Raw genomic sequence first — 25,357 nt, forward strand, 5'->3', positions numbered from 1 at the left:
GATGTGTTTTACTGGGCCACGGATAGCAATGAAGCGTCTAAAGGCATTGATGAAGCTTGAAGTGTCCATTGATTCTATAACTTCGATGTGAACAGCTCTGATGCTCATACAAGTGAATACAACCGCCCAGCGCTTGCTGTTCGCATTCACACCTCTAGTATGTCGTGTGATGACAGTCCATGGACCAAATACATCAAGACCAACATTGGAGAAAGGAGGGTCTGTACTAAGTCTGTCTGTTGGAAGATTAGCCATCTTCTGAGTTTGGGAAGTACCACGAAGTCTACGGCAAATGATACATTTGAAGATTGTGCTGCTTACACACCTTTTCGCTCCAATAATCCAGAACCCAGCTGATCGTAGAGCTCCTTCGGTAAACAATCGTCCTTGGTGTTTGACTTCGTTGTGATAGTGTTGCACAATTAAAGAAGCTATGTGGTGACTCCCAGGAATGATTAAAGGATTTTTCTCATTTGTCTCCAAGTTTGCTTCTTGAAGACGGCCTCCTACTCTCAATAAATGATTTTCATCAAGAAAAGGGTCTAGCTTTTTTAAGGTGCTGTCTTTGGGAATAGGATTTCCACTGTTAATGCAGTCGATCTCTCCGGAAAAGATTTGGTGCTGCACAACACGGATGATAAGGTTCTTGGATCGTTGTGTTTCTTCTGGTGCGTAAACATTTTGACAGTGATGCCAACCTTTACATCCATTCACACTTACAGATGTGTTGCGTTTAAATGAATAGACTATGTGAGTTAAGCAGGTAATGGCTCTGACAAGTGATTTCCAAGTTGAAAATCTTTGGAATCTGTGAGGCTGAAGTTGACAATCTGAAGTTACGGTATGGATTGTAGTTATTTGTGGACGAATTTCAACATCTGAGTCTGCGTCTACTAGCTTGAATATGCTACTTTCAGGATTGTTCGAATCTGCCTTGTACAGGAATTCAGGTCCTCTGAGCCATGTAGTGTCTTTGAGGATACTGGCTGGGACAGCTCTTGTAGCGTGATCTGCTGGATTGTGAGCAGTAGATACATAGTGCCACTGTTTTGGATTGGTGGATCTTCTGATTCTTAGCACACGATTGCTGACATAAACATGGAACCGTCTGGTCTCGTTGCATATGTAGCCTAATACTACCTTACTGTCTGTGTAGAAATCTGCTTCAGAGAGTCCAATTGGTAACTCAGATGAAATGAGCTCAGCTAATTCTACAGCTAGTACTGCAGCACAAAGTTCAAGTCTGGGCACTGTGTGTTCTGGACGTGGAGCTAACTTTGCTTTGCCCATGACAAATCCAATATGACATTGTCCCTTGATGTCCATGGTCTTAAGATATGCAACTGCAGCAATTGCTTGGGTTGAGGCATCAGAGAATACACATAGTTTCTGGTTTTGTACTGCTGTAGAAGGCACGGGGGCATATGGACGTGTAATGCGGAGGTTGGTTAAGGTAGATAGAGAATCTTTCCACTCTTGCCACAAGTTTCTTTTATGGGGAGGCAGTGGGGCATCCCAGTCAATTGACTCACAGGTTAGGTCTCTGAGCAAAGCTTTACCTTGGATAGTGACAGGAGCTGCAAATCCTAAGGGGTCGTACAAGCTGTTTAGAGTAGAGAGAACACCTCTGCGAGTGAAGGGTCTTTCTTCGCTGTTTACTTGGAAGGTAAAGGTGTCAGATTTTAAGTCCCACAAGAGTCCAAGGCTACGTTGAGCTGGTGGGGAATCGGTTCCTAAATCCAAGTCTCTTAAATCGCTGGTATGATCTTGGGAAGGGAAGGCTTCCATCACTACTTTGCTGTTGGAAGCTATTTTGTGAAGCCTCAGGTTTGAACAAGCAAGCATTTCCTGAGCTCTTTTGAGGAGGCTGATTGCTGTCTCGGCTGTTGGCATAGATTTTAGGCAGTCATCCACGTAGAAGTCTTTATCTACAAGTTGTCTAACATCAGAACCATACTCTAGCTCACCCTCTTGAGCTGAACGTCTGAGTCCATAGATGGCAACTGCAGGTGAAGGGCTGTTACCAAAGATGTGTACCTTCATGCGATACTCCGTGATGTCTTTTGAGGGGTCATTGTCTCTGAACCAGAAGAATCTTAGGAAATTCCTGTCTTTTTCTCTCACAAGAAAGCAATGAAACATTTGTTGAATGTCAGCTGTGAAGGCAATAGAGTCTTTTCGGAAACGGATGAGTACTCCTAGGAGTTTGTTGTTAAGGTCTGGTCCTGTCAGGAGTACGTCATTTAAAGAAACACCTTCAAACTGGGCACTGGAATCGAACACCACTCTTATCTGACCTGGTTTCTTCGGGTGATATACTCCGAACATTGGCAGGTACCAGCATTCTTCTGTGTCTTTAAGAATGGGAGCTATCTCGGCGTGACCATTCTCAAATATTTTAGCCATAAAGGAGAAGAAATGATCTTTCATCTCTGGTTTCCTGTGAAAGTTGTGTTTAAGTGAAGAGAAGCGTTTGAGTACTTGTTCTCTGTCATTAGGAAGGCGTTGTCTGGGTGTTCTAAAGGGTAGAGGAGCAACCCAGCTGTTGGCATCATCCTTGACTAGTCCTTTCTCCATTATTTCCAAGAATAGTTTGTCCTCTATGGACATTGCCACCTGGTCATCCTTCTTTGTTCTCTGGAAGACTGCGTGTCCCAGATGATCTTGATAGTTGTCACAGATATGGTTGTCACTAGTTGAGTCTATGAAGGTACAGTGTGGTAATTCCTTTATGAGGAAATGGTTATGACATGGCTGGAATAGAGAAGGGCGTCCATTTTCTAAAGTACAGGTAAGCATGCTGTTGACAGAATCTGGTTTATGCACATCTCCAAGACATACTTCTCCTATTATTACCCATCCCAGATCCAGTCTTTGAGCGTAAGGTGCGTTATGTGGACCATTAATCTGACTTCTGGCTTTGTGGACTTGTAGGATATCCCTCCCAATGAGTAGATTTATTTGGGCATGTGGATCCAGTTCTGGTATCAGATGTGCTATGCGTTTCAAATGTGTATGGTGTTTAGCTACATCTGGTGTAGGAATCTCACTCCTATTGTCTGGAATCTCGTCACACTCTGTGATAGTTGGTAAAGAGAGACATGTCTTCCCATCCAAGGACTCAATTTGATAGCCAGTTGCTCTCCTTCCTGTTGTCTCAAAACTCCCTGCGCAGGATCTTAAGGAGTAAGGAGTGCTGGGTCCTTTAACATTAAAGGTCTCAAAGAAGATTGATCTGGCTAGAGACCTGTTACTTTGGTCATCTAGGATTGCATAAAGTTTAACGGCTTTGTCTGGATGGCCTTTGGGGTAAACTTTGACTAAACATATTTTGGAGCAGGATCTACCGCTAATGGCATCTTTGCAGACTTCGGTACATTGTGAAGTTATTTCTGGTGTGACTGCAACAGTGTCTTTTTGTTCTACACTGTGCTCCCCGCCATGCTCTGTATCGGTATAACTGTGTTGCAAAGCCCATGGGGGAGGACCAGGGTGTAGAGCGGTATTGTGGTCTGTGCTGTGGCATTCTGTGCAGTTAGCACTAACCTTGCAGTCCTTGGCGAGGTGTGATGTGGAGGAACAGCACTTGTAGCAGATCCTATTCTCCTTTAAGAAGGCTTTGCGGTTCTCCAGGGACTTTTCTCTGAAGGTTCTGCATTTCAGGAGAGGATGCGGTTTGTGATGCAGAGGACATTGCTTGGCTGGATCTTTGTCTGTGGTCTCTTGGCGATTAAAGCTGGTAGACCTGCGGAAAGAATCTGAATAATGCACATTAGTCTTGTGAACTGCAACTGATGTTTTGCGGGGGTTAGGTACCATAGGTGCAGTATTTGTCAAGGTAAAGGCAAAACTAGGATCATTCCTGGTCATAGCTTGCTGGTGTACAAAGTCCACGAAAACTGAGAATGGTGGAAATTGCACTTTGTTCTGCCGCTTATATTTGGAGCCATGGTTGATCCATTGTTCCTGCAGATTATACGGTAGTTTCTGCACTATAGGGTTAACGCCTCTGGCTGTGTCAAGGAAGGCAAGTCCTGGTAAATCTCCCTCACATTTAGCTACTTGAAGTTCTTTTAGTAAGTCACTTAGTTCTCTGAGTCTCTGATAGCCTTTGTTGGGTAACCTGGGGAAATCGTCTATTCTTTTGAACAGAGCACTCTCTATTATCTCTGGTGAGCCATAGCACTCATTAAGTCTATCCCAGATCATTCTAAGTCCATTCTCAGGGTGGTTAATGTTAATCACTCTTATCCTTCTAGCATGTTCTGCAGATTCATTCCCAAGCCATTTAATTAAGAGGTCTATCTCTTCACTATGTGAAAGGTCTATTCCTCTGATAGCATTTTGAAAAGAGGACTGCCAGGCTCTGAAGTTCTCAGGGCGATCATTGAACTTTGAAATACTAATCGTGACTAATTCACGGCGGGTGAGAAATTTAGCAAAGTCTAATGTGTCCTGATTGGCTCTTGGAGATGTCGGTACATTAACACGGTAGGTATATGGTGTGTAGTCATACCTGTTAGTGTTGTCTGGTTCCCGACGGTTGGTATCACACCGCTTCTGTGTGAAGTAGGCTGTGTCTTTCTTGGAGTTTGCAGATTCAGACATCTGAGGTGGGGAAGAGTTGTCCCTCATAGGTTCACAGTGTCTAGGATTCTCTTGCTTGCAAATGTGTGGTCTGTGGTCCACTGGTGGTGGCGCTGTAGAGTGTACTTGATTTGTTTGCATGAAGTCTGAATGCGTACCTTGTAAAGATGGAGGGTTGCTACTAGTGATGAGCGGGTTCGGTTTTACTCGGTTTTACTCGGTTCTCAAAACGGCATCTTATTGGCTCACGGATGTCACGTGTTTTGGATAGCCAATAAGATGCCGTTTTGAGAACCGAGTAAAACCGAGTAAAACCGAGTAAAACCGAACCTCGCTCATCACTAGTTGCTACTCCTTTTTGAGACTTGACGTACGTATTCTGATGTGCGTTGTAGTGAATCCTGAGATCCATTCTCTGTGTCAAGTACATTGGTTCTTCTTATATCAGGGAGTTCTGCAGTCTCCAAGATTTCTGCTTCAGCTATGGCAGCCGCTGCCTCCTTCTCTGCAGCGAGCTTCTCGCTGATTGCTTCTAAGCGTTTGCTCTCGATTTTTAATTGCATCTCCTGCTCGGCAAAGTTAGCCCTTACTTTTGCGGCTTCCGCTTTTGCACGTGCCATGATGGCTGCATTACTGACAGACAAGGATTTGGAGGAACCAGAGACTTGGGACCTTGTTTTGTATGAGGATATCGTTTTCTGTGACATGGTGATCTGGTAGAGATGTTTGATTGTGTAGAGACTGCTGTAATGCTGTCTGCAAGTAACTGTTCAGACTGTGTCGCAGATCTCTGAGGAGTCAGTATCTTTGAACTGTTATGAAGCTGCTTGACTGTGAAGAGACTGTTGTGTTGCCTTATAAGCGTGGCTGCACTGACTTGTACAGGTTTCTGTGTAGTCAAATGGCGGTACTCCTATTGCTGAGCTGCCATAGTTGGTAGACTGTATAGAAACTGTGTGGCTGTCATATGCAGATAGCTGTGGCTGGCAGTGTAACGGCTCTGTAAGTCAGTATATGTCCCCACTGCTGACAGGCAATGATTTACTGACGGAGTCAGTGTAAGAGAGTCCATCTGCTTGTAGCATTCGATGTTTTACTGTTCAGCCTCTCACTAAGCCCTTTCTGGCAAATTTGAAGCCTACAGTATAACCACCTTTACTTTTCAATAATCTGTTCAGAAGAGGTGTTTGTAGAACGGTGTTTTATTATTCAGTAAAGGGATCACAGATATGATGCGTTGATTTGATGTACAATACGATATGATGATATGTGATAATGAGGTAAAACTGTTAATGAAACAAGAATATGCAATTATGATATGCATGTGAAAAGCAAAATGGATATACACAAGTACATATAACATGGGCTGTGCAAACATGTGATTACATGTGCAAGTATAAACTACAGTGCAGCTAACATTACTCACTGGCTAAACAGGTTGAGATGAGACATTTAATATACAAACTCACCATCGAATGCTATATGAGAGTTGGACCCATGTAAAGCATGACTGTCTGGGACCATGAGGGAAGTAGAAAGGCTGATCCCAGCTTCTTCATCCCAGAATGCATTGCAAGACTGGCTACAAGAGGCTATGAGGGTCAAATTAATTGATGGGACTGACCACTAGATGGGGCAATAATACAACTTTCTGTAGTAAAGGTAATCAGATCTACACAAAGCAAATGCTGAAGGCATGACACTGAGGTTACAGTTGTGAATTTGAAAGTCACGGTGCTATGACAGTAGACAGAAGTTAGCTCAAAGGCTGTGGAGATTTTGTCAGGTCATCCAAGATAAATTAAAGTTTTTACTCTTGTATATTTCTTTTAGGAAAGTATACAGGGGGTTCAGAACTAATCTGGATCTCAAGACAGCTTGGTGAAGATAGGGTTTCCTATGGAAACACTGAAATCTATTTTGACCGTTTTAAGACGTTTTTACTGAGGATGTCAAATCTAAAATTAAAGTACCAATTCCCTTTACTATTTTTTGCTATGAATGTGGTGCAAGTCACTTTGTGCGCAATAAAAATTATATATACTTGGGATCATTTATGATGGGGTGGATATTACCCATCAAGTAATTTATCAAGAGGAGCATTCTATAGTATCAATACATCTGAAAGATGACTATTCTCATGTTCTGATATGCAGGGAATATCAAAAATATCTCAGATTCTGCATCCAAGGCAAAACATCTTCAGTTCACGTCTTCCCTTTAAAATTGACAACATCCCCAAGAACATTTACAAAGCTCCTTTGGGTCACTTAATGCTTAGAAGAACAAAAGGAATAGAAGTTTGACAGTATCTGAACAACTTACTATGTTGCTGAAAAGTCAAAATAAACAATGAATGATGCTGTATACAGAACTCTACAGATCCCTCAGTATTACAGAAGGATAATAAACTGGGAGAGAATTCAGTTAAATCCATTTAGACAAATACAGTTCTTGGAGGTACAAGTGGATACTACAGTAAGTAGTCCCTCTGTAACAAGAGATGTGGAAAGATTCAAGAACTGGCCACACTGGTACAGGCATGTGACATTACATACTGGACTACGTTTGCTGGGAATAATATCCTCAAACATAGACATATCCTTTGAGCAAGATGGAGGATGAGAAAGTTACAACAGAACTTGCTGAAGTACAGCCTAAAAGGAACCTTCCTGAATTACCAGTTAAAGCTATGTCAGGCTACAAGAGACTTTATCTTGATAAACAGGTCCGGATCTAATTCTAGAACTTCCTTGGCAGAACACCACTGCTTGGTATTTACAATCGATGCAAGTGCAACAGGTTTGGTAGTGCGTCTATTGCAATAAGGTTGTCAAGGTTTCTGGACTTGTCAGGAGAAGATGAGTACTTCAAACCAGCGAGAAATAAGGGCTATTTGGAACGCATGAAGCTGTCTAAAAGTATTCTCAGACAACGTGGCAGTGGTTCCGTGTTTAAATCAACGAGGTGGCACCAAGAGTCGAATGCTGTTAGAAGTGACAAGAATCTTTAGACTGGGCAGAGTGTCTTCTCGGGTCTCTGTAAGCTCTGTATGTACCAGGGAAAGACAACTTTGTTGCAGACTTTCTCAGCAGACATGAGGTGTTGCCAGGAGAATAGGAGGTGGACGCAAAGATATTTCAAGAGATTGTAATAAGGTTTGGATGATCGCAGGTGGATCTAATGGACACTAACCCCCCCCCCCCCCAAAAAAAACAAAACAAAAAAAACCTCTTCTTTTCTAGGTACCACCTGCTGTGAACAAGTGGATTAGACATGTTCTCCCTAACATGGAATTTCACCCTGGAATATATGTTCCCTCCTTTATTCCTACTATTGCTTGTGTCATTAAAAACAAAACAAAAAAACAAACAAACAGATAAAAGCAAATAGAAGTGATCATTCTTCCTTACCGGTCAAGGAGAGTGTGGTTACCAACAATGGTGAGTATGGCAGCAGAGAGTCTATGGATGCTACCACTCACACCAGGTCTATTATACCCGGGTCCAATATTCTATCTAAACTTGAACATTTTTATTTGATGATATGGAAACTGAATGAATTTATTAAGAAAAATAATTGTCTGAACAAGTTATTCAGTTTCAAGCAAGAAAGAAGTTATCCTCTAATTTATTATAGGATCTGGAATACCTTTTATCTCATGGGCCGAATCGGAATTTTATATCGTGAGAGTTGAAACACCCCAAATATTACAGTTTCTATATGATGGGTTGAGAAGGGTCTGACTGTATCAACCATTAAGATACAGATAGCAGCCTTGAGCATGTTGCTGGATAGGAAACGGTCTGAAGACAATTATGTCAAAGGTTTCTGTCAAGCTATGAAAAGGAATATGGCCTCAAGTTAAATCGGTCCTAGCTCTATGGGATCTGAATCTGATACTGAACTTTAGTCAGAAGGGTCAGTGAATTACAAGTGTTATGTGCCTTTCTGCCCATATCTTAATTATTGCAGATAAGGATGTTCAAAGAACAAATACAGCCTCTTTACCAAAGATGGTGTCAGCGTTTCATTAAACCTAAAAGTGAGAAGAAAGAAAGGTTGCATATGCTGAATTTATGACAAGCATGTTTTGTCTATTTGGATAGGAGTTAAAAACTTTTGGAAAACAAAGTATTTGTTTTACATGTAGGCATAAAGAAAGGTGGAGCACCCATGAAGCAACCTTTTGCCAGGTGGATCAAGGAGCTAATTATTTTTGTGTATGAATAAATTAGTCATAAAATCTGAAGGCACACTCAACCAGTGTTGCAATTTCCTGGGTTAAGGACGCTTTGGTATCAACGAAAGACATGTACAGTAGCCAACTGGCCGTCTGTTCAAACTTTCTATAGTCACTATGCTCTGGATTTGGCTGGCGCCCACTTTGACAGTGATGTCCTTGAAGGGGCATTGCGATGAATGAATAAAATTGGGTAATTACGCATGAATTTCTGTTTGCTGGACTATTTGTTACCCTCCCTATATTATGCTTTGTTATATCCCAGAGTAATGGCTGCCATGAAGCAGTGCAGAAGAAAACAGCAAATTTTATTTACCGATTAATTTCATTTCTTCAAGATACTTCATGGCAGCCTATAAGATTTTTTAGTGTGGTTTTTTTCACAGGAACCGAATGTGAGGAGACACTGAAAGGAGGAAGAGGAGGAGTAGCTCTATATACCCTAAGTGGGCGGCCCCTGAAGTGTGAAAAAACTTCCTGTCTAGAACTAGGTGGATGGGATGCAATCCCAGAGTAATGGCTGCCATGAAGTATCTTGAAGAAATTAAATTATCGGTAAATATAATTTGCTGTTATTACTTTCTGGTTAAAGTAACAATTTTCAATAGCATCCCTACATTTAGGATGAATATGCACTTCCCTTCAATTCCCCAGTATGAGGCTTAATATTTATTTATTAGTTTCCTTTTGTTTACCTTAAGCCAAGACTTCACCCAATGACAATAAAAATAGTACAGAGAAACAAACATTTTATTAGCTATTTTTATTGTTACGGAAGAAACAGGGTAAAATAGACAGAGAACCCTTTGGAATACATGAATTACACATCATAATTTGATAATATTGGCCTGTTTCTAAGTGCAGCAATGTTTTCTGTCCATGCATGCATCTGAGTCGTACCGCCCATGCTTCCTGAATTTACTTGTACAGAGTCGTAGACTAAATTTAGATGCACAGTAACAGAAATGTAAGGGACATTCTTTGACGGTGACTGGGAGGTAACGGTATGGCTAAATAGACATCTTTGAAGGATTCTAAAGTGGAAGTCAATCAAACTGTGTGAGGATGAGTTCCATAGAGCCAGGGCCGAAAAGCTACAAGCTGGACCCCCAAATGAATTAAGGGAGATTCTAGGTACTGCTAATCGTCTTCCATCTAGAGTTTGAGTTGATCGCTCGCTAGCTATTTTTTGCAGCACAGCGATCAGATAGTCGCCGCCCACAGGGGGAGGGTATTTTCGCTTTGCAAGTGTGCGAACGCTTGTGCAGCCGAGCAGTACAAAAAAGTTTTTTGCAGTTTCTAAGTAGCTCTGGACTTACTCAGCCGCTGCGATCACTTCAGTCTTTTTGGGCCAGGAATTTACGTCAGACACCCGCCCTGCAAACGCTTGGACACGCCTGCATTTTTCCAAACACTCCCAGAAAACGGTCAGTTGACACCCATAAACGCCCTCTTCCTGTCAATCACCTTGCGATCGGCTGTGCAAATGGATTCTTCATTAAATCCATCGCCAAGCACCGATCCTCTTTGTTCTCGTACAACGCGATGGTGCATACGCATGCGCAATTTTGCTGAGTTTTGACCTGATCGCAGCGCTGCAAAAATATCTAGCGTTTGATCAACTCGGAATGACCCCCTAAGAAAGCAGGGCACTAAGAAATCAGAAGCTGCTTCAGGTATCTTGAACTCCAGTAACGTAGGGTTTGAACAGTGGTGGAATTCCCACTAAGCACGTGCCCAGGGGCACCACTTGCTGGGGGTGGCACAGCAGTCAGCCCCCTCTGCATCAGAGCAGCCGGGAGAGCAGAGCCGTAACTAGCATGATGCAACCACCCTACAAGATCGCTGCTAAACTGCCCACCATTGGCTACTGGTCCCAGTAGCCTCTATGGGCGTTCCTGCGCCAAGAAGACTTCAGCCGTGGTCGAGTAGAGAATGGGTGTTATTCGGCAGGAACAGAGCGAGTTAGTTAACCTGGCAGCTGCATTTTGTACAAGCTGGAAGTGTTGTATTTTGCTGGAAGACCAAGGTAGAGGGCATTGCAGTAGTCTAGACGTGATGATACAAATGCATATATGACTTTTGGCAGATCTCCTGAGGGAATTAAGTGCTTGTTTCTGGCTATGTTCCTCAGATGACAAAAAACAGGATTTTGATCATGGCTAATACCTGATGTTTAAGTGTCAAGCCACCATCGAGGACAATGCCAAGATATTGCACATGATCAGTGTTTTGCAATTCTGAACCCCAAGCATAAATCCAGTTGGTTGGCTAAACTGTAGTCTAGTCCTTTGGCGGTGAGCTCCTAACATAACAACCTCTGTTTAATCTGGATTGAGTCACAGCTAATAGGCACTCAGTGATCGCAAAAATGCGCTATAGCGCTTATTTTACCTACTTTTGAGGTCCGGGGACTCACTTATCTAAAATGGGAGGGTCCCTGGGGACGCGCTCCGCAGCAGCTATCCGAGTGATCCTATACCTTTAAATAGAGCAGGTGGCGCCTTACCGCTCTTCTCCTGGTTATGTGCAGCGGCTTCACAGGGTCCCGGCATGATGGCGCGGCTCCCTGGAACAGTGTGTTAGACTCCCAGGGAGGCTGCGGAAGACGGTGCGTGTCTGCTGTGGCTGCTTTTAAGGGGGATCCAACAGCTGGCAGGTGCGTGTATGTGCCTCTGTGTGAGCGCCGGTGACTCTGTGCTGCGGGGATGGGGGGAGGTGACTGTGTGTGTGCTGTGCGGGGGGAGAAGTGAGAGCTGGTTGCTGTGTATGTGCTGGGGGGTGGTTTTTTTAGAGGTGAGCAGGCGCCTACATGTGTCACAATGGGCTCAGACGACTGACCCTGTCAGTGGCCATCGCTGCAGCATCAGAGCTGGAGGAGGACTAAATGTAGAGCTGGATTATAGGAAAGGCAGACAGGGCTGTTGTCCAGGGGCCCCTACACACCAGAAAACACTGACCCCGGTCTGGCCCCCCTGTACCCTGGCCGGCTCTGAGTCCCAGCAGAACAGGAGGGAGTTTGTCTTTGAGATGGAGACTGTCTCTGTCCCTACAGTAAGCCCCGCCCACTCGTGGATATAATGCCGCAAATCGTGGGTGCATGGGAATGGGGCGGCGCCTAACATTGTGAAGTGCCTGCACATATCAGTGACCTGCTGTTGCTCTAGCCCAACAGGTACTGTTTATCCAGCTTTATTCATATCTCTCCCCCTTCACTGACACTCTGTCTCGCCCCCTCCTTCCCCCGCTTGGTGCCGCTCCCCCTCACTTCCTGACTCTCCCTCTCTCTCTCACCCCCTCACTGACACCCTCTCTCTCTCTCTCTCTTCCTCTTTTCCTTTCTCTCTTGTTCCCCCTTCTTGCTCTGTCTGTCTCCCTCCCTGACTCTCTCCTGCTCGCACCCCCTCCATCTCTTTGTCTTCCTGACTCTCTCCCTCTCTCTTGCTCCCCCCTTCTCTATCTCAGTCTCTCTCTCCCTCTCTGACACCCTTTATCTCTCTCCCTCTCTCGCTTGTACCTCTCTGTCTCTTTCTCTCCCTGATACCTTCTTAATCTCTCACCCTCTCCCTAATGATAGCAACAGTGTGCACAGTCAGTTTTATTGGTGCGGGCCCCCACACCTTTGTTTCCTGGGACCCCCACTAGCCTTAATCCAGCCCTGACTATGTTGGTCATTGTCACTCCTCCCCTTGGCACCCCTACTGACATACGTGATGACTGTGAGCACCCCCTTCCCTCGCTGACACCCACGATCACTATGTATAAGTGCTCTACCTGGAGCAATGTGTGTGATGTAATGCGAATTGGTGGCCACACCCCTTCCCCACAAAGCCACACCAGGGGGGCACTAAAATGTCTAGTTACAGCTTTGGTGCAAGTGTCATGTATACTACACAGCCCAGAAGCATTGTCACCCCTTCACTTCAGTAGTGTCCACATCAAGTCCTTGTTTTTATATTTGAATAATTAATAAGATTAATAAGAATATTCATTCCGATGGGACCCAAAAAAGGACAGGTAGGACCCCAATTTTTAAAAGTGAGGGGTCCCTGGGACCCACTTTTTTTGGGGCTCAACGCCATCACTGGGCACTCATTCACTTCTGGATCTCAGCTAGACAGACATTTAGGATTTGTATTGTGCTTTCAGTACTTGTAGCAAAAGGCAGGTACACATAACATCTGATTATTTCAATTTTAGCATTTATACTGCAAAAAAACATGGGAGACAGGGTAAGAACCCTGTGGAACAACACATGGCAGTGGCACTGGTAACGATGAGTATACTCAAGAAGACACTCTCAGTGACCTGTTGGTAAGAACATATTTGAACCAGCTAATGACTGTGCCATCGAGTTCACAGCAGTTTTTTAGGTGCTCCATGGTATCAAACTATGTATCATGAATAGTCCATTCAAGGCAATATGTGAGATTTTTTTATTGCTACTTGTCATGGCGTTAATAAAATTCATATCCCCATAACTTAAAAAAAACTTGCCAGGAACCTTCAATGAGATTTAGCACGGCCAGGGCTATAAGAATCTAATTAGTTGTGAAAAGCATAAATAAGCATTGCTCCCACTGAAATATGGAAGTATACTGGACATTCCAGGAGTGTAGCCAGTTATGGTCCTTGCAGATGTGCTCATGCGTGATTCAGCTTGCTAGATTTGGTATTTTTCCTCAATTAAGGTAAAAACTATTTGTTTTGGGGGGGGTTTTAATAAAAAAAAAAGTTTAGAAATTTTGAAAAACCTTTCCCCTATTAAAGAAAGCTTTACTCAAAGAATTAAGCATCCTTTAAAATATAAGATAGCACTAATATAAAACAGTTATTACAGTGCTAAGTTTGCATCATCGTGGCACCACTCTTGATTCAAAGCCACGTTTACAGCAGGAAGTGGCGCAAACTGGAAACTTTTAGTGTCACTGAGCATACGCAAACTGGGTAGCTGTGTCATGCATGTGCTTATTCCAAGAAATTGGCCCAGTTAATCCTTACAACTTCATATCCGTATTGTGGAGGCAGCAGAATATATTGCTAAGCTACCCAGACAATATTTTACCAATCGATTGTGTAGATAAGTGATTTTGTTTTTTTAAATTGTTGCATTAAAAACATGAAAAACAGCATTATTACCAAATTATCTATCACACACAAGCTGGGGTCCTTTATTGTTTAGAAAATTAACTTAGTATGTTGTTGGACAGTAAAAGGAGAACAGAGCACCCAGAGAAAACTGGGTTGTGTATGAAATGCCAGCTGTCGGGGTGCTGGCGGTCAGGAGACCGACAGCAGCATCCCAACAGTTTAAATCCCAACAGGGGTTGGTAAAGTCATCAATCCCTCTCCATACCCTACTCTAACCGAACCCTCCCTTTTAGGTGCCTAACTCTACCCCTGCTTCCCGCACCCTAATAGTTCGTATTCCCCCCCCCCCCCCCCGGCGGTGCCTAAACATAACCCCCCCTCCCGTAGCCTAACCCACCCCAGTAACCTAACCTTAATTCCCCGGGGAGTGGATTAAACCTAACTCCCCCATCCCCGGCGTAGTACTTACCAGGACCGCTGTGGATACGTTTGGGATTCAGTGGGTGGGGATTCCGGCGTCAGGCTTTTGTTGTGTACCATATCCCGAGAAGACCCATTCAAACAAATTCTGCACAGTATTATAATTTTATTACATTTTTTAATGCATTCCTTTCTGTGTTTATTGCAATTTAGTATTACAAGGTAAGCTTACTTCTTATTTTAATAGGCCTGACCGGCGTCAACCCAATTTAAGAGATACAATTCTTTATTTTGATGACATTACCCTTTCCTTTCAAACAGCCAAGAGGGACTGTAGAGGTCTCCAAAAAGCCCTTCATTCTGTGCAAATGATAACGCTCTGCTTTTACCAAAATACAGGAGAGAGGAGGAAACAATATAGTGTAATATGTTTTAGACCAGCAAGATTAATCAATTTTCCAACTACTTACCTTAATTAGGGTTTCCATGATTTATCTTTTGTGTCATAGATTCTCCAAATTGCGCTGTAGGGATTGCAAATACACAAAATACAGATATTTGAAATACTTAAAAATAACCTAAATATTAGAAGAGCAGATGGAAAATTGATGGTTTATCTTGCTGGACTAAAACAGACTACACTATATTACTGCCTCCCTTTTATTTTAGTTTTGTGTTAAGGGATATCAATTGCATGCTTTTCCTATTGTGATACAATGATGCACAATGAAACTACCTTAGGGCCTGATTCAAAGCAGTACACACAGCTAACTGATTGTGTACTACTCCGATGGCAGGTTGTGCGTGTGCAGGACCGGTTCTGTGCATGTGCACAACGTGTCTTGTGCTATCGCTCACAGTGCAGGGGGCCAAAAGGCTAGCTGCTCTGATGCGTCAGTGGGAGGGTGGAATGCAATGTGGCGCCACTGCTCAGATGGGGGGAGGCGGAGATTGCTGTGCCACTGTTCTGATGCAGGTAAAGTGTGTGTGTGGGGGGGTACGACTGTCATTCCACTCCCCTCTGTGGAGGAGGAAATGCCGTGCCGCTCTACAAATATGGGAGGGGGGGGGGGGGGGGGGGGCTGCTGTGCCGCTCCACTGATGCGGAGGAAGGGGCAGGGCCGGTTGTAGACCTTGTAGCCCAGGGCAAACATTTCCTTTGTTGCCCCACCCCCTCCTCACTGAAAACAGGAACAGTGCGCGCCGTAGGTCCTCTGTCACCAACCTGAGGCACCCTGCAAGTGTCCCGGGGTACCTGAGGGTGCCACGGCACACAGTTTGAGAACCACTGCCATATACACATTGCGCCAGGTAGAGCCTCTTACACATGTTACACCAGGTTGAGTCCCCTTATACACACTACACCAGGTCGAGCCTCTTATACACATTGTGCCAGGTGGCCCCTTATACACATTGCACCAGGTGAGAGTGGCAGAGAGCGTTTGAGTGTTTGTGTCACTCACCACCATCTGCGCTGGCTCCTGTCACTTGGCTCCCAGCTCTTCCAACGACAAGTGGGTAGCTGCTGGGGGAAGAGGGGGTGCGACCAGCGGGAAGCAGGTGGGTAGGGGGTGAGCAGCGGAGGAGTGCGGGCAGCGGAAATAGCGCTGGCGGGGTGACGGCCCACCCTGCTAGCCCCGCTGCACTTAGAACTGTCACGAGCAGGGGGGAGGACTGCTCTGCTGCTCCTCTGGTTTGGGGTGGTGGGGGGGAGAGGGGACTGCTGTGCCTCCCCCAGCAGGTGCCACCCATAGGCACGTGCCTAGTGGGAAATTCGGCACTGCAGAACCTGGCAGACGGCATCTATTACTATAAAGACGCCTCCTGCAACTTGAGCATATTTGCACACAGCAGATGATCCTCCAACACAATTTGGTGGTGTGGGTGGATTTACACAAAGGGTTTTATTAAAAAACAAAAAAAACAAAACCTTGTTGCACCTGTTTTACAGATTGCTTTTAAAAAACATATAGGAAAAATCTAAGAATGAAAATAGTAATGCCATTCTTTTAGTATTGCAATATCTCAGCTGCAATGCCTTCCACAGGTTACAATGAGCAGCACAGTGCCTGCGTGTTTAGCTGATGATGTTGAGCTGGCAGTCACTGCTGGCTGAAGCACGGACAATGAACAGTTAAGCATTCCCCAGCTCTATTCTCTCCAGCTTATTACAAGCAGCCTCAGCATCAGTGCAGCCAATGAGCAGCCTATGCCTGCCCCTTACTGTTCCCCAATCACCTCCCAGTCCTTGCACAGGAAGCTTCCTGCATCGACAGCTGCTTAAAGTTAAATATTAAGTTTTCTGAATATTTACATTAGTAATTGGCTACTAGGTTTCCGGTACACTGACAGATTGTACCCATAGCTTTTGGTCAGCCAGCTGCTTTGGCAGAGTGCTTGTGCTGTCCTCATTTTCGAGGGATTGAGTACTCAGTTGTGGATTTTCACTTAACCCAGACTTCTGAACTGCGGAGCTTGCACTCTAATGGATTGATGTGTGCAATGGCTGGATAGGATTGAACCTAGATTTAATTTGTCTCTTGCCCACGCAGACTTTTCTTAATCTTCTAATAAACAAGGTGTAAGGAGACTTGGACTGGGTATGTGGTTACCTAAATTGCCTGTCTTGCTCGTTGGTTAACCTTGGATGAGGCAGATAAGTGTGAGATGCACACTGTGACTTCAGGCAGACCTCAAGCGTCAGAGTATGTAATTTTAGAGCCCAAGATAATTTACTCTATGATGTGTGACATGTACTCCTGAGTCAGATCTGCTCCTTTTGGTTTCATTGGCCTCATTCTGTGGCCTAAAAAACTGTTCACATGATGCATTATTGGAAACATCCTGGCACAGAAGTGGGCATCACACCTAAAAGTATAGTGGAGCTTTGACAGATCCAGTCTGAAGACAAACTAAGCAGGTACAGCACAGTGCTCTCAATACTACAGACATGTCTGCTTTAAGCACTGTTCAGATTAAAGAAGCGAATGCTCACTTGGCAGCACTACACCACAGAGTGGCAGAGCTGGAAGGTACAGTGAGGGAACAAGCTGAAAGTCTCATTCGTAAGGACGAGCAATACCGAGCTTCTATAAGGGATATTGCAGATGCCAAAAACAGGTCAGTTGCATCATCCTAACATGTAACATTGTACACTCTATATGGCGGTAGCAACTTTCACTACATTGGGCCTTACTAAGCATCAGTCTGAAACGTAACTGCGAATGCAAATTATTTTTTTCTTTCAAAAAAGTCGCATCTCTGCAACACGGTCAGTCGATCGCATCTGCAAAACTCAAGCTGTGACTCCCCAAGAGTGAACTGCAACTGGAGGCAGGTAGGGACATGCATTGAGGTAAATGGCCCAGGAGGCACTGGCTAGTACCAGAGCCAGATTTAAGCCCTAAACACACTAGACGAGAAAGTAAAAGATATCGCTCGGAAGGGCCATTCTGAGCTATATCTTTTACTATCACTTCTAGTGTATGCGCTCAACATCGTTAACGATGTGCACTCCCACACCTCTTTAACGACCTCCTCCGTCACCTAAACAGTTCAGACGAGGGAGGACCTCGTTAATGAGGGCCCCGCTCCCCCCCATAGAGTCCCCCGCCGTCGCTCCCTCCCCGGAGCCATCGGCAAGTATGTATGCACTTGCCGATGCCGGCACCCGCCAGGTCCCCGCCGCTGCCAATATTGCCGGGTACACACATCGGCTAGTGTGTACCCGGCTTAGCACACAATATATGAACCAAAGGGTGCATGTGGGCATTATACACAGGTGCAGCAGTATATACATGTGGGCATTATACACAGGTGCAGCAGTATATACAGTACATGTGGGCATTATACACATATGCAGCAGTATATACATGTGGGCATTATACACAGGTGCAGCAGTATATACAGTACATGTGGGCATTATACACATATGCAGCAGTATATACATGCGGGCATTATACACAGGTGCAGCATGGAAATTTGGTGCGTTTTGATCAAAGGTATGCAAAAACGATAGACAGTGTCTCACTTGTGAGACTTCAGTGTTTTGACTACAAAAATGATTAGAATAATACAAAGAAGATATTTCTAATATATTCTTTGTGTTTTTCATATACTTTATAGTTATACAGTCAAAACTCTGGTTTTGACTATATAAAGCAGAGATTTTCAACTTTTTACATCTCGCGTTACACTGAACAAGATTTAAATATTGCCAAGGCACACTCAAATATAATGGTGATGCATGGTGCAGTTGCGTGTCCTAGGAGGTCATAACGCAGCTTCTTCATAGGTAGCGTCTAAGCCACATCTAAGAACGCCAGAGGAGCCCAACACTGCCCAGGTCCAAAATTAGACCTGGCTCTGCAACCACTAAACCCACCAGTATTGATCGTTCCAGGGCCTCAGTAGCGGGAAAAGACTGATGGGCCTGGCTCTGCTTCTATGGCGGCACACCTGGAGACTGCTCAGGGCACAGTAGTTGAAAAACACTGATATAAAGTATTTAGCTCTGTTTCATGCATTTGAATAAATCAGTGGTTCTCAAACTCAGTCCTCAGGACCCCACACAGTTCGGGTGTGGTATTGAAGGTCGACCACACTTAGGTTGAGAGTGTCTCTAGGTTGACCACTATTGGTCGACAGTAAGTAGGTCGACAGGGTCTCTAGGTCAACATGGTCTAGGTTGACAGGTCAAAAGGGTGACATGAGTTTTTTTTTAAATTGTGTCGTTTTCGCCGTACAGTGACCGGGAACCCCAATTAGTGCACAGAGTCGCCTTGCATGCTTCGGGCCAGGTGACTCACTCCGCTACTGCTGTGCTCGGCACTGGTTACCATTTCCAATCATAGTCCACGTGGATCATAAAGTATGAAAAAGTTCAAAAACAGAAAAAAAAGTGAAAAACTCATGTCAACCTCGGACTCTGACAATCTAGAAACCCTGTCGACCTAGTTAATGACCAATAGTGGTCGACCTAGACACTGTCGACATAAGTTTTGTCAACCTAGAGACAGGATACCCACAGTTAACGTTTTCCAGGTCACCTAGCAGGTGCACAGGTGCAGTCATTACTCTTTGATCCATTTTAAAAGATCCACAGGTGAAGCTAATTATTTCACTAGTAATTCTCTAAGGAGACCTGATAAACATGCACTGTGTGGGGTCCTGAGGACTGAGTTTGAGAACATGTGGAATAAATTGATAGGTTTTCACAGGTGCTGCCAATCAGACGCAGTCATAATTGTCAGCTTTTCAGTCATCTATAACACTTACACCAGGGTCTGAGCTGATGCAGCTCAGACCATGTCAGGAGGCTGCATTTGCGACTCTTCCGGAGCCATGTTTGTCTTAATTTGAGACTACATGCCCATAATGGGCCCTAACTGTACTTTTGTAGTGACTTGATGTCCATTGCCGTGGCATTTACTCTCACCTGTTCCACCCTCTAGTTGTAGCAAGACAAAGCTTAGACTTGAGACCTAAAAAAAAAACAAGATTGTGAAAAGACTTGTGTGCCCAGTAAAGGAAATTGCTATTTGAGAGGACAATAAAAAGGCTCAAATTACATGTACAACTGACTCTGAGTGATGGCCATTGTGTTTATGTAATTGTTTGACGGTGACCTCAGTAAACTAAATGAAACAAAAGTTTGGTTCCGACTGAAGAAACAACTTTTAAATACAAGTACAGGTTGAGTATTCATTATCCAAAATTAAAAATCCCACATATTTGGGTCCCCTACTGAGATAAATATATATATATAATGTGTATATACAGAAATATTATATAGATAGATAAAATTATATTGTGTGTGTGTGTGTGTGTGTGTGTGTGTCATTATCTCAGTAGGGGAACAAAAAATGTGTGATTTTGAATTTTGGATAATGGATACTCCACCTGCACATGTAAGGTGTAACATGCTTTATCCATACACAATCCTCATGTATGTAAATAAAACACTACACAGTTTAGATGGTAAAGAATGGACGTTACAGCTTTATTCATATTTTCCATGAATATGACAACAGTCCCATCTCTAGTGCTGCACTTCCTTACACTGAGGCCACCCGAGTGACACCTGGATACAGTAACTACATAGCCACTAGTCAGCAGCTGGACTCTGCTAGCAACCAATGGCTGCCTTGACAGACCTTCACTCTAAGCATCAGGCATGGGTGGTCTTCAGTTTGCCGGCTGTCGGGATCCCGGTGCACAGTATACCGGCGCCGGAATCCCGACAGCCGGCATACTGACACTTTATCTCCCTCTTGGGGTTCCACGACCCCCCTGGAGGGAGAATAAATAGCATGGCGCACGAAGCACACCACCGTGCCCGCAAGGGGCTCATTTACGCCCTCCACGGTGTCGGTATGCCGGCGGTCGGGATTCCGGCGCCGGTATGCTGGTCGCCGGCATACCATAGTACACCCATCAGGCATGACCTCTCTTCACACATGTTCTCCTAGGTGTGGCATTAAGATGACATTTAGAATGTCAACACAAACATAATGTTAACATTGCTGGTATGTCAACATTGTGATTGTAAACAGACGGCACGTCAACAATATGATTTTACAAACACTTGCATCCACCCCTAAACCTAACCTAGCCCTGAAATCGTGTCCACATATTTTCAATGTCGACATTATATTAGTGTCTACATTGTAAACATTAACATTCAATGTTGACATTACGTACGTCAAAGTTCTGGGGCAGACATTCTGCACACTCAGACACAATAAAGCCCTAAGCCAAAACTCACACCCCAGCCGCATCTCCCTTCCCACTCCTGCCCACCAACTACATTCTCCAACAGACTAACACTTCTCTTCCCAACTGATTACATCCTTCCACTCCTGACTCCAAGACTTCACCTGCACTGGTACCCACCACTGAAACTTTCTCCTTCTCAGACTCTCAACCTCTCTCCAAAGCTTCAAATGGGCTCTCAAAACCCTCCCCTTTATTAAAGGCTTACAGCTCTCATAACAAACACTACTCACACTCACATACTGTTTCTCCTCTGTGTGTCACCTGTCCGCCCCTCCCTTATAAATTGTACATTTTTACGAAGCCCTCTTGCCTCATGTACTTTTTCTTCCCTCACTTACCTGTATACCATCATCTCCTTTCCTGTGCCAACAGTGGCACCAAACATTTGGGTCAGCTGGTGCTGTTTTTTGTGGCTATTATAACTGCATATGCAGCAATTTTTATATGGCTTGTATGCTAGGTTCTACAGTATTTGCACTTTTTTTTTGCAGACCACCTTTTTTTAAAGTTTTTTTTTCTCGCCCCCAGAATGTACCTGCATGTGACATGTCTGTCTATAAAAGCCACACCTAAATGTTGTTTGTCCGCCATAACTTAAAGCTGCTGTGATTTCCATTAAAACATATCCATCCAGGTGCTTTAGTTGTCAGAAAATGTTTGTTTTAAAAAAGCTGATGTACCTTTTCCCCGTGCCTAGAACGTAGGATTACTGTGCATAAACTCACTGCTTCCGCGTAAACTGCGGAATTAATGGGTTGTCCTTGCACATGAACCCCTGATTCCTGAAGCTGCAAGGAAAAGTACACGCTCAGAGAATCACGTGGAGATGAATCCCAGCTTAGTGGGTCAGGCTGGCACTGTGAACCCGGCAGCTAATTCAATATGACCCCATATGTTTCTCTTTGCCCTTTTTTGCTACTAATCTGAGCTTCATCAGCTATACACTTTTGTTATAATACAGTATGCTATTACAGTTGGTACTCTATCATGAGTGTCCAGCCTTTTCAATAAAACTTTATTTCTCTACCTGTAACATACAAATCCCAGCAAAACACTTTGCATTTAAGAAGGAAAACCTTTAAAGACACAAAATGGGCCTGATTCATGTCCCGTTGTAGTAGTAGCCATTGGGGTGGCAATGGCCTCCGTTTCTCAAACCGGAGGCCTGTTGCCGCCAATGCGGGATAGGATAAGGCCAGGATCTATGTCTGAGGACAGAGATTACCTGGCCTCTTTGTTGTTGCTGCGGCGGCCCACAGGTTACACAGCCGGCTGATGGTGTCGCAGATCTGATACTGCATCCTAGGACGCAACTAAGTTCAGTAGTAGTGCCATCACTGCTGCCTCCATGTAGGTAGCATCGATAGCAACTCCAACCACATCTGGTCCAATGTGTCCAAGAATGTATTTTGCCAAACAACCAGATATATTTCCCTGTTGACCACATATGTGGATGGTTAAACTGAACATGTGCAGTCATTTTTGAATGAGTGGGACAAAAGTTCTCAGCATTTCCTGATACCTGAGCCTGACATACACAAGCAATCTAGTCAATGTATGGTAAGATTTTTACATAGATATGTGGCCAGCATTACTAAAACAAATTGCGTATTAGTCCGGGAATTACCTTTTTGTTAACATTGTTATAGGGAGATTGCTGAATTTCAGAAGAGGTTGGCACAATCGGAAGAGGAAACGCAAAGACTGGTGGCTTCCATCAAGGATAAGGACAGGGAGTTGGAGCGCCTTCGGCACCACAGTCGCCTCCTGGCCCAGATGTGTCACAGCCGTCCGCTTTTGGATGCTTTAGTTTCACTTATGGCAGAGGCTGAAGGAATTCCACGTTTATCTACCCTGGAACAACACAATGGCCTTCCGAAGATACCAGACTACCCGCAAAGTGATGGAGACCTTGAAGACTCAGATGTAGACAGGACACTTTTCGGGACAACTGTCTAAAGAAAACACATGTTATTTACATTTACTATCTCTATATTTTAATGCTAAAAATATGTATTAGTATATTTTTATAAGTACATATTGTTACTAAATGTAGGGTTTCCCTTACATTCTTATCTTGGGTATCTTGTGTCATATTTTCAATTACTGGGAAAACACTATCTGATTATCTTTAATGGGCATGTTATGTTCTAAAAGTTTATTTTTAGTACATTTTACACAGTTACCATCATTGTACTTTTTTTTTTTAACTGGAACTTTTTTTGCTGGAACCCCTATTCCCACCCTTGTTTCTCTTACACCGCTTTCACACAGTTAGCACGGTTCGCACCCGGGAATTGTACACGGCTCTTTCCTGGGGGCGACCCACGTTTCAGACTGGCAACGCGACCCAGCAATATACTGGGATATTTGTGTGGCGTGAAAGGGGTATTACATACTCAAGCTCTTCACAGCCATTACCATTATTGCAAGAGAGGAAAATAATAATATGTTGTACATATATGTCATAACACATTTGTGACTAATTGGGTGCTGATATTACAAGGGAATTCTGCCAATGGAAATCCTTCAAAAAGGAAATGGGATTTACAACCAACATCACTTTTCCAAAATATGACTTTTTAGGAAAGTTTTGTTGTGTTAGTTAATTGTATGGGAAAATTTCTTATATTGGTTTTCATACTAAAAACTATTGCTATTTAACTTTATATGCAAAACCCATAAGCCTATGACATAAACACTCTGCAGATTATTTGCAGTTACTTGTGGTTCAGGTACTACTATTGGAAGTGCATTTCAGTTACATTTAGACTTACTGTAAATAGTAAAAACAAAACATTTGTTAAAGGTGAGAAAAGATAATACATTGCACCGCTAGGATTACATTGGTTGTTATAGCACTCCTGCTATGTGCACAATGATGGCCTTACCACTGATAGACAAGATATATCTTTCAGGGGCTCCACAATTGGCTCTTGGTCCCTACAAGGGTTCTGTACAGTTGCTTTGCCAAAAAGGAAAGCCAATCACATTATCAGCTCAGAGCCTTAGCATGAAGTGTTTATGCCTCTCTTTTAGAAGGAAAGCCTATGATTCAGTCTGGAGGCATTTGATATCCCGGCTGTCGGGATCCTGGCGCTCAGCATACTGGCGCCGGGATCCCGACAGCCGGCATACTGACAACTATTCTCCCTCTTGTGGGGTCCACAACACTCCTGGAGGGAGAATACATAGCGTGGTGACATAACGTAGTAGACCCGATCATCAGCTAGTCTGCTATATACACTGTGTGATAATTTCATGGCTTTAGAATCACAGGGAGGAGTACCAAAGAGGGAAAATACTCTGCACAAGGACTTAGTGGCCCCTGGGACAACTGCTGTTCCTCACCACTGTTCTATTCCTACTCTCAGGTAACTTAATCAGTGTTCCATTAACAAGTTGTTATAGGTATTATTTAATCAATTGTGGAAAATGATTTATCTCTTTTTGGTGTGCCGTATGCAAGCCCCCAATTTCCACAGTTATTGCACCATTTGTCTTTAAAATATTCATATTCTATGTATATGCACACTATTTTCTTTATTTGTGAATACAGCATAAACAAATGGGTAAATTTACTAAGATGGGAGTTCTATTTAAGATGGGATGTTGCCCATAGCAACCAATCAGATTCTACTTCTCATTTATCTAGCACCTTCTAGAAGATAATAACTGGAATCTGATTGGTTGCTATGGGCAACATCTCATCTTAAATAGAACTCCCATCTTAGTAAAATTACCCCGCATAGTCCTGATTTTTCACCCTGCCCTGTAAAGAGGATTCACAATATACAGTATGATGTCTAGTAAAGGTAAAAAGCATTATATGCTTTGGCATGATTCATCTGTGCATAAGAAAGAAGCCCCGTCTACTTATGTCAGTTAGGAGGAGATGTATCAAATCTTCTAAGAGGGACCTGTGGCCAATAGCAGACAGTCAGATTCTAGCTATATATACTGTTTATATAGTATATCCTATAAAATGGTAGCGCTTGGAGGGGCTGCCTCCATTGTCAGAAAGTAGGTGTGGCTATGTTGGAAATGTTGGTAGACATAGGCATGTTTAGGAGGGGCTTGGGTGGAACAGGCATGGTTTGGATGGATCATGGGCACTGATTTATTTATACTTAATTTGCTTTCAAATATGATGGGAACTATGCAACAGTATCTCTCCCATTTGGGGTGTGGGTAAAAAATGCATTAGCTGATTTCTACAACATAATAAAAGCAATACAA

At 43.7% G+C, this 25,357-nt stretch overlaps 2 protein-coding genes across 2 annotated transcripts in view; one reads left to right on the forward strand and one right to left on the reverse strand.

The window, feature by feature from the left end:
* CAPS (calcyphosine) overlaps positions 1–22,833 on the reverse strand; it is a 147,447-nt gene extending 124,614 nt beyond the window's left edge. Inside the window, exons 1-2 of the mRNA XM_063916585.1 lie at positions 22,746–22,833; positions 19,779–19,824 (exon numbers count right to left, since the gene is read on the reverse strand). The gene's annotated coding sequence lies outside the window, so the exon portion shown is untranslated. The remainder of the gene's footprint in view (positions 1–19,778; positions 19,825–22,745) is intronic.
* Positions 16,572–24,758, forward strand: VMAC (vimentin type intermediate filament associated coiled-coil protein). Its single transcript, XM_063916635.1, has 2 exons — positions 16,572–17,461; positions 22,768–24,758. The coding sequence occupies exons 1-2, from the start codon at positions 17,292–17,294 to the stop codon at positions 23,075–23,077; spliced, it is 480 nt and encodes a 159-aa protein (XP_063772705.1). The 5' UTR covers positions 16,572–17,291; the 3' UTR covers positions 23,078–24,758.
* The last annotated feature ends 599 nt before the right edge of the window (positions 24,759–25,357 follow it).

The sequence above is a fragment of the Pseudophryne corroboree genome, chromosome 1 (genome assembly GCF_028390025.1).
Source record: "Pseudophryne corroboree isolate aPseCor3 chromosome 1, aPseCor3.hap2, whole genome shotgun sequence".
Taxonomy (NCBI): Eukaryota; Metazoa; Chordata; class Amphibia; order Anura; family Myobatrachidae; genus Pseudophryne; species Pseudophryne corroboree.